The 16,793-nt window shown below is 40.7% G+C and overlaps 1 protein-coding gene across 1 annotated transcript; it reads left to right on the top strand.

The window, feature by feature from the left end:
- Positions 1 to 3,212: 3,212 nt before the first annotated feature.
- LOC120572779 (butyrophilin subfamily 2 member A1-like) lies at positions 3,213 to 13,019 on the top strand. The gene is made up of 6 exons (XM_039822212.1): positions 3,213 to 3,381; positions 7,155 to 7,505; positions 9,503 to 9,719; positions 9,804 to 9,868; positions 9,989 to 10,108; positions 11,392 to 13,019. The coding sequence occupies exons 1-6, from the start codon at positions 3,333 to 3,335 to the stop codon at positions 11,976 to 11,978; spliced, it is 1,389 nt and encodes a 462-aa protein (XP_039678146.1). The 5' UTR covers positions 3,213 to 3,332; the 3' UTR covers positions 11,979 to 13,019.
- Positions 13,020 to 16,793: the final 3,774 nt, after the last annotated feature.

The raw sequence follows: 16,793 nt of genomic DNA, 5'->3' as shown, positions 1-16,793 counted from the left end.
TACACTACACTATAAATCGTTTTTGATATTTCTCAGCCCCTACTACGTGAGCCCCGTCTGCCTGCTCCTACGTTGTGAAACATTAGACAGCCAATCGCAACGGTCAAGTTCCTCCCTACATCTCTGACTTGATACAGCTTCATACTCCCAGCCATAGTATGAGGTCATTAGGTCAGAGGCTATTAGTGGTTCCCCGCACCCATTTTAACACTAAAGGGGATCAATCATTCCAAGCAGTGGCTCCTAGTCTGTGGAATGACTAGCCTCCCTCTCTACGTTGTATGAATTCCGTTGAATCTTTTAAAAAGCAATTGAAGACTCTGCTATTCAAGCGGGCTTTTAGTTAGTCAAGGGGATTTTATGGTTGTTTGTTTTGGTTTCTATTTTTATTTAAATGTTCTTGTATTTTAATGTGTCGTATTGTATTACATTTTATTGTGAAGCACTTTACGATTTTTATTTGTGAAAGGTGCTATACTAATAAACTTTACTTACTTAATTAAAAAACACAACATCTTGGTAGAAGCATGCTGCGTGCGTATTGGCTCACATGACGCTGACGAGATTTACTCCTTAGGTAACCAGGCCGAAAGAGCACAAAGCCAAACACAAAGCAGTTTATGATTCATAGAAAACGCAGAATAGAAGAGTCTTTATTTCAATTTTACTGGTACGAAATTGAATGCAGTCCTTTTTGTTAAAAACATCAGCAAAAGTGCAAAACAGGTGAATAAATAAAGATGAAAGAGCCTCTTAAAATCACTATAAAAATATATAAATGAGGTAGGCTTTCGTTTAAAAAGTCAAAAAACAGGCCTAAAGTGAAAGTATCGAAATGCTCAACCCACAGAGAAATGCACACAGCCCGTATTCGGACGGACAACATTTGGAAAATTAGGGGTTTTTTTTACGTTAAAGCATGTAAACATGTTGTAGTAGTGTAAAAACTACTGGAAACTAGGCTGCCGCAGGGTGTCCGGGCTACACACATCACTTCCCCGAAATCCGAAAATGGAGAAAAGAACGATGAACAACAATTTACAGCTGTTGCGTTCTGTCCTCTTCAGCTGTCGGAGTGCAAGTGATTGACAAGAGGGCTCTCGACACCGATTGGTCAAGTGTCTTGTTACGGAGCGATTGTTACCGCCTTTTCCTACAAGTAGGAACCCAAACATTTTTTTTGCATATTGTAATGTTTTACAATAAGATGTCTTGGGTTCTATGTAATTAAGTATTCTTAATGTAATTTCTGTACAAATTATATAAATAGGAATTGTATTTTACTTTTCTATCTGCCTTTTATGTCCTCTACACTTATACAATAAAGCACTTTCTTTGTTTAATTTCAGTGCTCCATTCACACAATACAAGATGACACCTGATGACACACAAAGTGCTCCCCCTGGTGGATCACTTCTAACAATGCAAAACTTCTTTCTGCTTTTGCATTGTATGTTTTTATCCACCAGCAGTCAGAATTTCAAAACCTTTCAAATAGGTTTGATAGATAAAATTTTAATCTTTAAAAAAAATTATTTTCAAAATTTCAAAACATGACTTGCAATGAGTCCGATCGGGAAATTATCTGGTCGTCTTTTGCTTCAGTGTTTGTGTCTTCTGGGAAAAGTAACAAAAACATGGACACAACGTAATAAGTTCACTCTCATTTCAGGTTGTTGTTGTTGAATGGGAGTCTGGGAAATGTAGGAGAACTTGATTTGCAACTGTATTTTTTTTTTCTTTCCAAAGCTACATTAATAAATATCTTCATATTAACAATGGGAAACAATGTGTATGTACACTACCGGTCAAATGTTTGGGGTCACTTATAAATTTCCATTCCACTCCATTCCAGAAAGAATACCAGCTGAGACCAGTTGCGTTGTTTTTTTTAATCAGGGCAGCAGTTTTCAGATTACATTATGTGCTTGATTGCAAAAGGGTTCTCGACTGTTTTAGACAGAAGTGGCTGAAGAAACGCTTGAAATCCATGCTATTTGGTCTAAACGTCATACCCAAATTAAAAGTGCTCCCATATACTTTGACACTCAGGGGTGTGCCTGATATCAGTGAATACTGACGCCTGATAGGCTCATGGTAGATGCAAGCACCTGAAGATTGTTGCTTGCTGCGTCCTCTTGTGGTTGAACAGAGTGCAGCTGTTCACGAGGAAACTGTTCATGCAGAGGACGAGGAAAGAAGTTGAAATAGTACATTTCAGACTACACATGAACAATGAGAGCGATGAGCAGAAGAAGATGACGGAAAATGACGCACAGTCCTGCCATGTCTTCAGTTTGATGTGGATCAGGTGTGATGTTTGGCACCAGGTGCAGAATAATTCAGACACAATGGATAAAAAAACGAAAAGAGTAAACACAGTACCTGACATAACTGCTCATTCCATGCCTTGGCTCCCTTAAATGTGAATGATGTCTGGCCAAAGGAGATTTTTCTAAAGGAGATCCACTGGCCTGTAATGGTTGCTACATGTCACAGAGAGCCTGAGAAGCCTGTTCATGTAAACGCTTGAATGCAATGTAGTTGTCAAATCTTGACCCGTTCAGATCTCTCAGCACGTGACAGTGATGTGATCTGGTTGGACTTTTGCCCAATATTTTCAGCGCACAATTGTAGAGTCTCTCTAATGGTTTAGTCACATACCGACTTGCCTGCGACCATGAGGTAGCACAATAAATGAGGTATGAAAAATTGTTGTGTGCATACATATTTTGGCAGCGGCAAAGGTTAGACAGTCCGTAAGTAGTCTAAATGAACTTTCATGGTTCTAAGTTGTTCAACCTGTTTGTCAAATTTCAGTACAGCACGTATGTAAAAGTACATTCCACCACTGAAAAGCACACTTCTCTATCAAAACCTGAACCAGAACAACCGGTTTTAAAACAGAGGTTTTAAACATGTTTTAACCTGCAGTATAAAAGAATATAGGCCTGAAGTTAACAAGGACTGTTGGGTTTAGGTTTGCTTTTAATCACTGCATGTTTGACACAGGGTGGGACACACCGAGGGATTTGTTACAAATAAAATACTGGGCCAAACTAGATTTCAAAAAGGCAGCAGGATGTGCGAAATGTTTAAAATGTATCATAAACATTATATATATATATATATATATAAAAAACGTAATCAGTGTGTTAATGGCTTTTCCCAGTGATCCTGAACGTACCATCATGTCAAGCCCAGTTCTCCGTTCTTCGCCACACAGTTTGACTCGGCTGCTGTGCTGCTGACCGGCTGGAGAATTTTACTCAAACTTTTCATGTTTTTAATTCTTCCAGCAGACAGAAAACCCTAGTTTGAATGTTTTGGTGATGTATTATCGTCTGTTTCTGCTCACCGCTCTGCTGCCAAGTTTTTCCGGTATGTAGTAAGTTTATGTCGTCATTTTAAGTGCAACGTTAGTCTTTAACAGGCTGATATGTGTAAATAAGTCAGTGGTGGAATGTAACTAAGTACATTTAGTCAAACTCTGTACACATGTGAGGTACAGTACTCGACTTGAGTCTGTTGGTTGGACAAAACAAACACATTTGTCACTTTTGTTTTACAAACCAAACAATGAATTAATGTCATATCAAATGCTAGTTTAGTCTTTGAAAGGCTGCACGTGAATGAACGCCGTACATTGCCATTTTACTCAAATTATGTACAAATGAAATGTGAGGTAGGGCTGCTTGGTTTGAGTCTGTTGGTTGGACAAAACAAACTAAGTTCTCACTATTTTTGTCATTTTAAATGCTAGTTTAGTGTTTAACAGGCTGCACGTGAATTTAAAAATGTATGCCTCATTGAAAAAAATGGTTAGAAATCACTTATGGAATGTAACTAAGTACATTTACTCAAGTGTGTTAAGGGACTTGTGTACTTGACTTTGTTGGTTGGACAAAACAAATTAATTTTTTTTTATTACAAACCAAACAAACTTATATCTTCATATATAAGATAAAATTATCCAAAATGACCGAATAATCATTAGTTAATAGTTCATATTAGGGCTGCAAGTAAAGAAAATAATCGACAATGAAAATAATCGTTAACTGAAGGAACATTTTCTGCTGATCACAGAGAACTATATTTGAATGTGTTTCCCATAAACCCTGCTATCAGTGACGTTTGAAGTGGCCTGCCGAGTTATTGCAACATGCCAAAGTTTTAGCATGGACAGATTTACACACTAAAACACTCAGAAAGCACTTTGTGTTTGCGTCACACTTTAATGACTCAGCTGATATCAGAGGGATTCAAATATGATCAAGCGGATAAAAACTGTGTGTGTGTTTACATTTCTAGTGTTGGAGTTTAACTAAGTAGCTACATTTACTTAAGCACTGTACTCCTAGTTGAATCACACTAACATAATCCAGGGTTTCCTCCAGAGATGTTGTTTACCCGGTGGAAAGTGTATTTTCTTTTTCCGAGAGGGCAAGCATGAATGTAAAGCCCAATGTTTTTTGTGATAACAGTCATGGTAGGAGTTGCGAAATTGAGATTCCACACAGATTCCATAGGGCTGCACATTAACTCAGTGCTGAAAGCTAACTGGTGATTTGAAAATATGACAAGTTCTAAGTTTACAACTGAGCCGTCCCACTGTAACTGAAACTTAAAACGTCTTAAAAATACATTAATGGAATTTGACAGACACTAAGCCTGGTGGGCTTGCAAACACTGGGACTAACCCTGTAATCTTTCTTCACCCCCCTTTAAAACCAGCCATCCTCTCAGTCTAAAATGTGTACCTGGTACTCCTCAAAAGAGTGTCCTTTATCCTTTAGATGTAAGTCAACTGCTGAGTCTTGACCTGAAGTGTTGGGCCATGCGTTTGTGTAACGGTTGTTTGGTTTCCCCAACACACATGTCTGTGCATTTACTCACTGCATTGGACAGCATAGACTACTTTTCTTGTGTTTGGGTCCGTTTTTCAGGGTGGATCAGTATCTGTCTTTGTGTTGTTTTACCGGTGCTAAAACGATACTTTTAAAATGTTGCCAGTACCTAAACCGATACTTAAAAAATATGTATATATTTAAAAAAGGAGCACAAAAAGACAGTCGGTGCACCTGCAGCGATGCTTCTGTTGCCTCTAACGTCCGTTTCGGGGCATTAGAGTGCAGCGCTGGCATTTCAGTAGCACCGAAATGAGGCACCAAAATCCACGTTACTATTCGGTCCGGTAGATACCGGTTGTTAAGGCACGGTGCCGTATTAGCACTGGGTTTCGGTACCCAACCCTACTTTTGACCAAATACAACGATGTCAATATTGCAGCGATATTGTAGGGTTGACTATTGGTGCTTTCATAAAATATAAACACAATGAGAGTTATGATAAATAATCATCAAAAATGTCGATATAATGACTAAGAGGGTAAAGGCAAATAATGAAACGGCTAGAACAGTTTGGTGAGATCAGAAAATGACATCACTTTACTGTGATGCAGCCTGTAAAAGCAGGAAAAGTCAGATCACGATATTACAAAATGTAAGACCATATCTGGCCTCATATATCGATGTCAGTATAATATTGATATATTGCCCAGCCCTACTTCCTTTTCACATATTCACCCCAGTTTGGAGTGGCAGACTTGTTCATACATGCGTGCACAATGGTGCCAGGGTGACTCCTATCACACAAACAGTTAAACACACTTCCACACCCCTGTCAGCCCAGTTCAGTAGATGACTAGATGACTTAATACTAATAGCAATGTGCAGCCTAAAATGCTATTATGATGCAAGATACATTTCAAGTATGTGTGCTTCATTTTGTTAAATGAATTGTCTTTCTAGAGGACCACCTCAAATGAAGTTGTCTTTGAGTTGTGACTGGTTCAACCAAAGGGTCTTTAATTGAAATAATTGTTAAAGGCCTGAAGGTTGCGGGGAAGTCCTAACTCTTTGAAATGTCTCAGCGTTGTACTATTCCAACAGCCAGGTTTATTAATTACACAACTAATCTAAACAGCCCTGTGATTAATCCTACCTTCACCAGTGTTGTATTGGCTCCACCACAGATATATTCTGGGATAGGAGAACAAAAGGCTCTGGATTGTGTGCATTTCTTTAAACCAATCACACGTTCTGGACGCAGCTACAGTGGCTCTGCAAAATAGTCTCGGGAAGTAACTTGTTTTGGTGGAACATTTGCACCCAGCAAAAGAAAACTCCACATCCAAAATTAAATGAAGTTAACTGTTGACACAATACAGTAACGTGAGCTATTTAAATTAGCTGAATACATGGTTAAACCTCATTGGCTCTTACAAGTGTATCACCATGTGTACTTTGTCCACAGCAATCCCACCAATCGGTCCCAAAACGTCCCAGTTACAGAGGAAATGTATACTTTGTAAATCTTTACAATCATTCCCCGAAAGCGTGGGCCTCCAAACGCACCACCTGCTCCTGTTGTGCCCCTTCCTCCTCCCCCCACTCCATCTCCGTCCACCTGCTCCACTAAGAGAACTTTGCGCATTGGCACTCCAGGACCCTCAAGTGTCCAATCCCACCGAAATTCAACATCACATCTCCTTAAATCCTCTAATATTTCCCCATTTATGTCATCAACACATCCATGATTCATGTAAATGTTGTGTAAAACACAACAAGCCACAAAGAATGCTGCGACTTTTTGAGGACTGTACTGTAAAGTGCCTCCTCACCTATCCAAACACCTGAAGCGCATTTTCAGTAATATTTTTCTTTTGTAATTATGTATGGTTTGCAAAAATGGGAACTGCTGCGTCCGTGTAGATGAGAGAAGCAAGGTGTATACGTGTTGTGCCCACGCTAGATTATGGCCAAGCATGCGCCCCTAAAATAGCATCTGAATAACATGCCACTGACTTTAGACCAGGTTTTTCCTGGTCAGTGGCGGAGTTCTTTTCTGAAACTGCAAAATAGCACCAGGGAACAGTTGCGCTTGAACATGCCTCCTCTTTTCGCTGAACCGCCCCCTGGAGCGCAAATACACGACGTGCATCTGTGGAGGGAAAAGTCTGCTGTGCGTCGGGTGCAAAATAGGAATGATACATGCGTCGGTGTACAAAGTCAATTGCGCTGAGAGCAACATAGGGCCCAATAACCCAATGTGTAAAGTATGTCTTGAACCTCTTTATCTCTGTGTCTCCCCAGGAGAATCCTCAGTGGATGATCCAGCGAAGATGGTCCTGGCCTTTGCTGGCGCTGCAGTCCTTCTGCCGTGCAACTTCAGCCTCCCCGCTAGCGCCGACGTCCCAACAGTGGAGTGGTCCAAGCAAGGCCTGCATCCCGATGTCGTCTTCTTGTACCGGTATGGCTACGAAACTCCTGAGGATAAGAATCCGGACTTCTGGTACAGGACGAGCCTCATCGCAAAAGAGCTGAAGAATGGAAACTTCTCCTTAAGGATCTCCAACGTGCGGCTGTCCGATGCAGGGACGTACCGATGCAAGAGGCTGAGGGGCGATGCCCCCCACGACGTGACATCAGTGGAGCTTGTTGTGGGTACGTCCAGTCAAGTTTATTCATCTGGGGATGAAAAACAGTCGTCTGAAAAGTAACCAAAGCTGTCAGACAAATGTAGTGGAGTAAAAAGTACAATATTTACCTCCTGAGATTTAGAGAAATACAAGTAGAAAGTAGCAGAACGTGGATATACTCAGGTAAAGTATTTCAAATTTCTACTTGAGTAGGAGTACATTCCACCACTGAAAAGCACACTGTGTTAATTGTTATTAATTATGTCAGGCTGATGTTCTTTGAGGACAACCCTGGTTGCCTGAAGATTGATTTGACCGAGTGATTCTTGGTGGAGTACTCACTCCAAAATCCAATAGGCATGTCAAAATGACTGATGACGTTTTGTCCTCCTTAACTTGGGAACTTGAGGTGTGCTACCTTTTCTTCACATTTTGAAACATTCAATTTTAGGTTTGTTAGATTGTTTCAATCATTTGCTAAGAAACATACCTGCAAACTAGTCGCTTTTTTGCGAAAATCGCTGTTTTGAATGGGAAATTGTAGTCCACTTGAATCGTGTAGATCCAAAGACTTTTTATTGGGGGGGGTTCCCAAATATGGCACCGGTGCCTTATTGACCGTTACCTACCGGACCGAATAGCAACGCAGATTTCTGTGCCTTATTTAGGCGCTTCTCTCTGATGCTCCAAAAACGGACGTTAGAGGCAACTGAAACATTGCCGCACGGGATGCTAGTTAATACTACACTCGACAGCAGGTAACGTTAGCCTACTGTTAGCAAGCTGCTGGAGTAAACAATGACCAAAATGCTGACAGCTAAACGGTGTAAACGTTTGTCTGTATTTCACTGGAGAGGTTTATAACACCAGACTCAGCTTTGCCTCGCCAACCTCGTGGTGCATTCATAGTAATTGTAAAATACCCTTTTCCCATCCAGTGGTTGTTTTTGTCGTTAACAGGAATTTACTGGTGAAATAAGTTACTATTATTGAAATAAGTAATTACATTTTTAATAAATGATTTAATTTTGACCCCTGTGGCCTTAGCAATACACAAGCTGTTCTTTAATGTCACCGTTTGTGCTCCTATTTTGTTTTTTCAGATCAACTTTTTATTGTTTTATATTTTTGAACAGACAAATATAATTAAACAAGGTGCTCCTTTTTATATATAAATCTTTCAGTTCAGGCACCGTTTTAAAGGTATTGTTTCAGCACTGGGAAAATGTTGTGTTTTCTATTTATTTTAAGAGAGATATGACTTGTCAACTTTTGCAGCCCTTCTGAGTTTGCAGGTATGAAGAAAACAAATGCCTAACATCCTTTGGTCCCAGCGTCTCAAATGCATCTTTTTATGTTTTTAAATCATTATAATTTGAAACTCTTTTTCTCTGTTCCCTTTTCAACATAGGAACCTAGGTTAACGAGGGTCGGGTTTCCGGTACAGACAGACCAACAAATGGACAATTTTAACAATTTTCGCCATCTTATTCACCACTAAATTCACTTCTGACAACGTTTTAGGCGAGAAATTAACTGTTTAGATTTCGAATATAGACAGTCTTGCGAAAATTGATGCTGAATTGACAATTTGCTTCAAAGTTTTTGGGGTTGATAAGCTCCATGAAGTGAGAGAGAGATACCCATTTCTCTTCAGGAGACTTGTTTGAATTGTGACAAACATTAGATGATTAGATTTAGTATTTAGTTCATACTTTTTTTGGTGTATTTGTTTTCTGATTTTAATGGTATAAAGACCATTGCCGTGCTTGCATCACTCCCTTACACTTCCTATAGTCCATATGGCCACTTGGCCAGTGTGAATGCAAATGGAAAAAACGGTTTTGGGGGAGAGTAGTTAGTAGATCTGCTTAGAAGTGGACTTTTCCTAGAACTACGTTCCTGTAACTACTTGGTCAGAAAGTAGCTAATGTTTTCAGCTGTCCTATCAAATAATGGCCTAAGAATGCCCAAAAGATAATCTTAAAAGGTCACACATTGTGTAATTCCTGTTTTTTATAGTTGCCGTTTCTGAGCCAAAAGTCTCGGTGACATCAGCTGAGGGTGGAGGGGTGACCCTGCAGTGCGAGGCCAACTGCTGGCTGCCGGAGCCGCAGATCAACTTTCTGGATGAACGGGGAAAATACATCCGTGCCGAAGAACCCAAAAGAGATGAAGATGCCAACGAATGTTTCACTGTGACACGAAGAGTGACTTTCCAGGATGCTGCTGCCATCAGGTTCAAATTTCAAACTTCAATTCAGACTCTACAAAAGGCCTGTTTGGTTCCACTTTTAAAACGTAACTAGTCTTTTCCTCACAGGGTCACCTGCAGAGTTCACCAGCCGGAGACCAACCAGACCAGGGAAACAGAGATTATCATTCCAGGTACGCTGCCGCTCGAACTCTCTGTACGGCTGGATTGCCAAATAACATGGGGTTTATAATATTTGATAAAATATGTCAGAAAATTGACTCACGTCAGCGTCTTTTTCATTATCCTTTCAGTTGGTGTAGGGCGGTCCTGCTTTCTGCCGGCTGCCATCGCTGTCGGAGTGACCATTTTACTTCTGTCGGCTCCATTATGTGGGTTAGCTGTCTGTCTGTGGAAGAGATGTGGCAAATCTGGTAAGTCACGAACACTGACACGGTACTGCATTTGGCCTACAGAATCACTGCTCAGTTAGAAAAAGCAGTAAAAGTGCAAATCTATTTTGCATGGAGTTTGACTAGCTGTGTGCTCTCTGTGTGTCTGCCAGGTTTTAGTGTTTAAAACCACAAATCATTGAACGTTATTTGAGGTTAAGATTGGTAAACTTTATTATCCCCTAGGGGATAGTAAAGTTTGCAACATTGGCTAACCTGGAGTTTTGTTTTAAACATCACTGCCAGCATGGTGGCCCAAAGGTTAGCACACAGCAAGAAGGTTCTGGGTTTGAATCCATGTCGTTCCAGGCCTTTCTGTGTGGAGATTATATGTTCACCCCATGTTTGTGTGGGTTTCCTCTGGGTGCACCGGTTTCCCCCACCATCAAAAAACAGGGACTAGATTGAGGCTAATCAAGGTACTGGCTCAGATCTGGAGTTGGTCTCTGGGTGCTGTAAATGGCTGCCTACTGCTCCCTTAAGGGATTGGTTAAATGCGGAGAATGAATTTTGTATGTGTATGTGACAATAAAGTATCTTTACCTTACCTTCATTTCTTCCCCCTGTCTCCCTTCTTTTTTGCGTTGTCACCGTGCTCCCAGATCTCAGTGATTAACACGGCGAGTACAACACTTTTGTAACCGATCGTTAGACTGTGGTTAAACCAGAGAGATATGGTAAACCGGAAAGTCCTTTTTAATAAAAGATTAGTTTGGGTATTGACTAGGGCTGTGCAATAATTGAAACTTCAATGGCAATTACAATTCCGGCTCAAAAACAGAGTAATCGAGAAAACCGATTATTCTGCACATTAGGTTTTGCAAGTAAACTCTTAGTTTGTCTCGTGTTATGAATGGGGGAGAAAAAACATGTTCAAACGGGAAAAGGAAATATCATAGTTCATGGTGTTTTCATTGTTGATTCAAGTTGTTTTTTTTCTTCAATAAATGCAATATCTTTCCAAAAAAACAATGAGTAATCGTGTTAAATAATCGCAATTTCAGTATTGAAAGGGACAATGCAAATTAATTAAACGTCTGATTTTACATGGGTTAAAAATGCCTGAGATAGCCAAAAGGCAATTTTTTTTAATTTGTAGTCCCCTGTCCACGGTGTTAAAAAGGCTTTTTAAAATAGAAATAAACAAGAAACTCGAGCAGAGCTTGATGCAAAACGAGACACAGCACAGAACCGGAATAGTACTTCAAACAAAGTCATCATGTGCATATTAACGGTGCATATTTTTCTTTTTTGTATTCACACAGCGGAGGGACAAAAATTTCCAGTGACCAGACCAGACCAAAGCACGGTAAGTGGCAGCTCTGAGAATCAGTTGCTGCTGCACGGCGTCATGGTAGAGAAGGCCGACTGCGTCAGTGAGAAGCAGACGATAGAGGACCTCAAGACGAAGCTTCGTGAGAAAGAAGAAACAATCCGCCAGCTACAGAGCGAAAACAAATCTCATCTCAGTCCGGATGTTTGCCAGCACGACCAGCCGATGCTCCTCCACAATCCCGCAGATTTCGCCGACAGCAGCCCTCAGGAATCTGTCCATGTACCGCAGAAAAAGACACCAAAGCCTGGCAATATGCGGCGGAGCAGTGATCCATTGCCCGACCCCCCGGTCTACAGGTTCCGTCGGAGGAACAGCAGCCCGGCTCTTGTGAACTTCTTGACCAGTTCTTCTGCAGTCAGCGCTTCGAAGATGAAGCTCTCCAGCATCGGCCGAACGAAGAGTGAAACTCGTGAAAAGCCTCTTCCATTCGCCAAGCCTCAGCGCCGACATTCCTTGGTTCTTCCACCGTCTAATAACCGCTTCACACTCCTGGCAGATTTAACAGAAGAGCCATAATAATGCTGTCCTTGCACCAAACAACTTTTCAAGCGATTCCAGTGTCGGCAGAACGGATATTTGTTAACTTTCCAGCTAATGCTAGCGGTAGCTAGCTAGCTTGGTTTCATTTTTCAAAATGAGTATAGTTGTAGTCTTTCAATCTGTGACCCTGCAACATCCCCAGTCTTTACATATTGTGACGGTCTTCAACGTCAGATGTGAGGTGGTGTCAGACTTTAGTCTTTTCAAAGAATTCTAGTGTATGGTAGGTATTAAAGCCCTGACACACAAACCCGATAGCCGACCGTCAGCAGAAAAGGCTGTCGGACTGATCATTCGCCTCCCGTCGGTCCAAAAAGTGTCTCGGAACGCACCGAAGCTACACCGACTTGAGCGTACGTTCTGCACGTGCGTGAGACGTAATAGGTCTCCATAACAGCAGGCGGCACTAATCTGTATTGTCGCCCAAAAAATTAAAACCAGAAATGACGAATGCGTCACGTGGGTCTGGCTTCTCCCAAATTTCAAAGCCGAACATAATGGCAGCTTGTTCGGAATACAATCTCGTATTTTACGAAAATTGTTCATTGAAAAAATTTCTGAAAACCTTTTTAAGTGAGAAATAGGCCATACAGTTTGCTGAATCTGTCTGTAACTGGTTTTACAACAACTGTTAATACTAAGAACAATTCAGAAACTAGTTAACGTGAAAGACCCAAATGCAGACACATAAAGCATGTTTACTTTTTACTAGTCTTGCATTGCCAGCTCTATCTCCACAGCGCTATGGAGTAAGGTCTGGCTACACCACAGATGCATTCTGGGATACGAGGAAAACAAATGCTCTGGGTTGTTTGGATTTCTTTAAGCCAATCACAATCGTCTTGGACGGCACTGAGCTCCAAAGGGAGGGTTGTCTCAGGCACAGTGAGTTAAGGAAACGGGTGTTCATTTCCCGGAAGAAGTTTAGGAGAAAACACAAGACTTTCACCCATGAAACAGGTGTTCATGTCCTGGAAGAAGTTTGGGAGAAAACATACCAATACCAATTTTATGAAAACTACACCTACACTACACTACAAATTGTTTGAGATATTTCTCAGCCTGCCTGCCTCTACGACGTGTAACGTTAGACAGCCAATCACAACAAGTGATTGATTCAAGTTCCTCCCTACATCTCTGACTTGATTCAGCTTCATACTCCCACCTGTAGTATGAGGTCATTAGGTCAGAGGCTATTAGTGGTTCCCCGCACCCATTTTAACACTAAAGGGGATCAATCATTCCAAGCAGTGGCTCCTAGTCTGTGGAATGACTAGCCTCACTCTCTACGTTGTATGAATTATGTTGAATCTTTTAAAAAGCAATTGAAGACTCTGCTATTCAAGCGGGCTTTTAGTTAGTCGATGGGATTTTATGGTATTTTATTGTGAAGCACTTTACAATTTTTATCTGTGAAAGGTGCTATACTAATACCCTTTACTTACTTACGTACAAACATTATAACATCTTGGTAGAAGCATGCTGCGTGCATATTGGCTCACTGACGCTGATAAGATTTACTCCTCAGGTACCCAAGCCGAAAGAGCACAAAGCCAAACTCAAAGCAGTTTATGATTCATAGAAAACGTAGAACAGAAGAGTCTTTATTGCAATTTTACTAGTATGAAATTGAATGCAGTCCTTTTTGTGAAAGACATCAGCAAAAGTGCAAAACAGGTGAATAAATAAACATGGAGCCTCTTAAAGTTTAAGAGTAAACTGAAAACCCTCCTCTTTGACAAAGCTTATAGTTAGGGACTGAGGAGTTGCAACGTCCACCTAACCCGGCCCACCTGCTTCTCCTCGTAGTCATCATATTTATATACTGTATAATTAATAATATAGCGAGAGTAGAGGGAGGCAGGCCAGTACAGCCCGATCCGGTTGGGGAGAGTTCTAGCCCAACCAGGCACCTCTCTTTAACCTGCCTGTTTCCTTCCTATGACACACTGAGCTGCTCTCTCATCTCTACTTGTTACTTTTGTATGCATCCTGTCACAGAATTGCTTGTTACTAATCTAGCTCTGGGGAGTTTACTCCCCGGAGTCCTTATGTTTCTTCTTCTCTGCAATTCTCGGCCGCATCCTGCTGCGTCCTGCTGCATCCGCCGCATCCACCCGTGCTCTGCAGCGCCACGTTACATCCCGCAACGCCCTGCTGTGATGTTCCTATGCACAGAGTAGTCAGGATCCGGTATAGGGGACAGCACTATTCAGTATGACACGATGTGCCCTGCTTTGACATGAACTTCCACGATAACCTTCGAAGTCACTGTGATCTTTAATGTGACTATTACGCCACTGTTCATCACACCCCCAACCGGCCCGTCAGACACCGCCTACCAAGAGTCTGGGTCTGCCGAGGTTTCTTCCTAAAAGGGAGTTTTTCCTTGCTACTGTCGCGATAGCCACTGCTAATGCTTGCTCTTGAGGGAATTACTGTAATTGTTGGGGTTTTGGAAATTATAGAGTGGTCTAGACCTACTCTATCTGTAAAGTGTCTCGAGATAACTTTTGTTATGATTTGATACTATAAATAAACTGAATTGAATTGAATTAAAGTCACTATAAAAATATATAAAGGAGGTAGGCTTTTGTTTAAAAAGTCAAAACAGAGGCATACCACAGTGAAAGTATTAGTTTTTTTTTTACATTAAAGCATGTAAATATGTTCTAGTAGTATAAAAACTACTGTAAACTAGGCTGCTGCAGGGTGTCCGGCCTACACACATCACTCCCCCGAGTGAGTCCCGAAAACGGAGAAAAGAACAATGAACAACAATTTACAGCTGTTGCGTTCTGTCCTCTTCAGCTGTCGGAGCACGAGAGATTGACAAGAGGGCTCTCGACACTGATTGGTCAAGTGTCTTGTTACGGAGCGATTGTTACCGCCTTTTCCTACAAGTAGGAACCTAAAATATGAACCTGAAAATGTGCATATTGTAATATTTTACAATAAGATGTCTGGGGTTTTATGTAATTAAGTATTCTTAATGTAATTTCTGTGCAAATAATGTAAATAGGAATTGTATTTTTTTACTTTTCTATCTGCCTTTTATGTCCTTTACACTTATACAATAAAGCACACTGTAAAATATTACAGACCCATTTACTTATGTCCACTTATTTCTTATTTTTAACTGAACGAGCTTATACAAGTTGTGGATTTTGAACTCAACTTTATGAGTTTTTGAAAGTTAAACTTGCATTTATTCGTTGGGTTGACTATTTAAAAAAATGTATGTGTTGATTTGAACTAAGGTATGTAAGTTAACTTATCAACCAATTGCAGTCAGGACTGCAACTAGTTCATTGGCTGGCCAATTCCTATGATGCAAGGCGGTAAATAGAGTTGTGTTAAAATTTGCTGAAAAGTTTGCAGTTTGTTCGAAATACAAATGTAACTTTATGAATTGCGTTTATTAAACGTGTGTTTAGAATGTAGTGTTTTGTTGCCTGGTAATTGTCGTTGTGCTGGTTTACATTTGTAACCATGAGTTAAGTGACTGTTACGTTTGATAAGAAGTGGTGGAGGGTTACGGTGTTAGACATTGAGCAGTAATAGGCTTCCTTCAGCCATTAATCTGCGTCGTGTCACTTCCAGACTGATCTCATGAATTGGCGTCAATGTATGACACGCCAATTTGTATTCCGTTTTTGCGTGTTATCAAGACGCATAATCGCATTTTTGCGTGTATATCAACGCAAATCGGCCGCCAGGCGTAGGTTGCGGTGGCGGATGGGTAAAACACAGGACTTTCACCTGGGAGAGCTGGGTTTGCGCCCGGCATGTGGTGATTTTTCGGCGTTTTTTTTTTTTTTTAAGTTTTTTTTCTTAATAAGCCTTACCCAATGTTTCTTTCCTAAACCCAACCATTTGTTGTGGTCGTAAGCATGTTTTTGTCGTTATTTTCCGTGTTTTAGTCGTTATTTTCCGTGTTTTTGTCACTGTTTTGTTACTAAAGCCTTTCTCTGTGTTCTTTTCCTAAACTCAACCATTTTTTTTTTTTTAACAGGCGTGTGACATTGTTCTCGCGATAGTACGTTGCGTTCTCGCGATAGTACGTCACGTTCTCGTGATTACGCGCAACGTGGCGAGGCCACGTGGTGGGTCTGTTTACATCAGCTGTATCCAGCGTGTATCATACACGTGGATAGCTGAAAATGGCGTAAAATAACACGCCATTTGGCTTTATGAAAGTGGCGTATATATTTACGCAAAGTCATGATGCCATGTTGGTCACTTCACTAGCAGCCATTTTATGTCAAGTGACGCAAGATCAGCAGAGGGGCCCCTATTTTGCACGGGGCCCAGGGGTGACCCCACCCAAGCACCCATGCTATCTCTGCTATAAATGTGTTTGACAAATGTCAATGTTGTTTTAACTTGAAACTGTGAGTTGAAAAAAAGCTAAAAGGTATGTCTGTTATACTAGGCAAGGAAGGTTTTTTGCATTATAAAAGAAAATAAATTATTTCTTTTAACTTAAAGTATGAAGTTAAACCAAGTAATACAAAGTTAAATCAACTAAAAGAACAACTTTAACAAAACTAGAACACTGTAGTTACATCAATCTCATTGACTTTAATTTCTAAGTTGAAACAAAAGCAGTCTTCAAGTTGAGTGAACTTCGATTTTCAAGGCAGCAGGGGAACTTGTATTTCCAAGTTAAACTAATGAAATTTATCACAGTGCACTTTTTTTGTTTAATTTCAGTGTTCCCTTCATTCACACAATAAAAGATGACACCTGATGACACACAGTGCGCCCCGCCAGAATTGTGCGCACCGC

Source organism: Perca fluviatilis, chromosome 14, assembly GCF_010015445.1.
Source record: "Perca fluviatilis chromosome 14, GENO_Pfluv_1.0, whole genome shotgun sequence".
Classification (NCBI taxonomy): Eukaryota; Metazoa; Chordata; class Actinopteri; order Perciformes; family Percidae; genus Perca; species Perca fluviatilis.
Note: the sequence above shows the minus strand (reverse complement) of the source record. Positions and strands in the feature narration are given on the sequence as shown.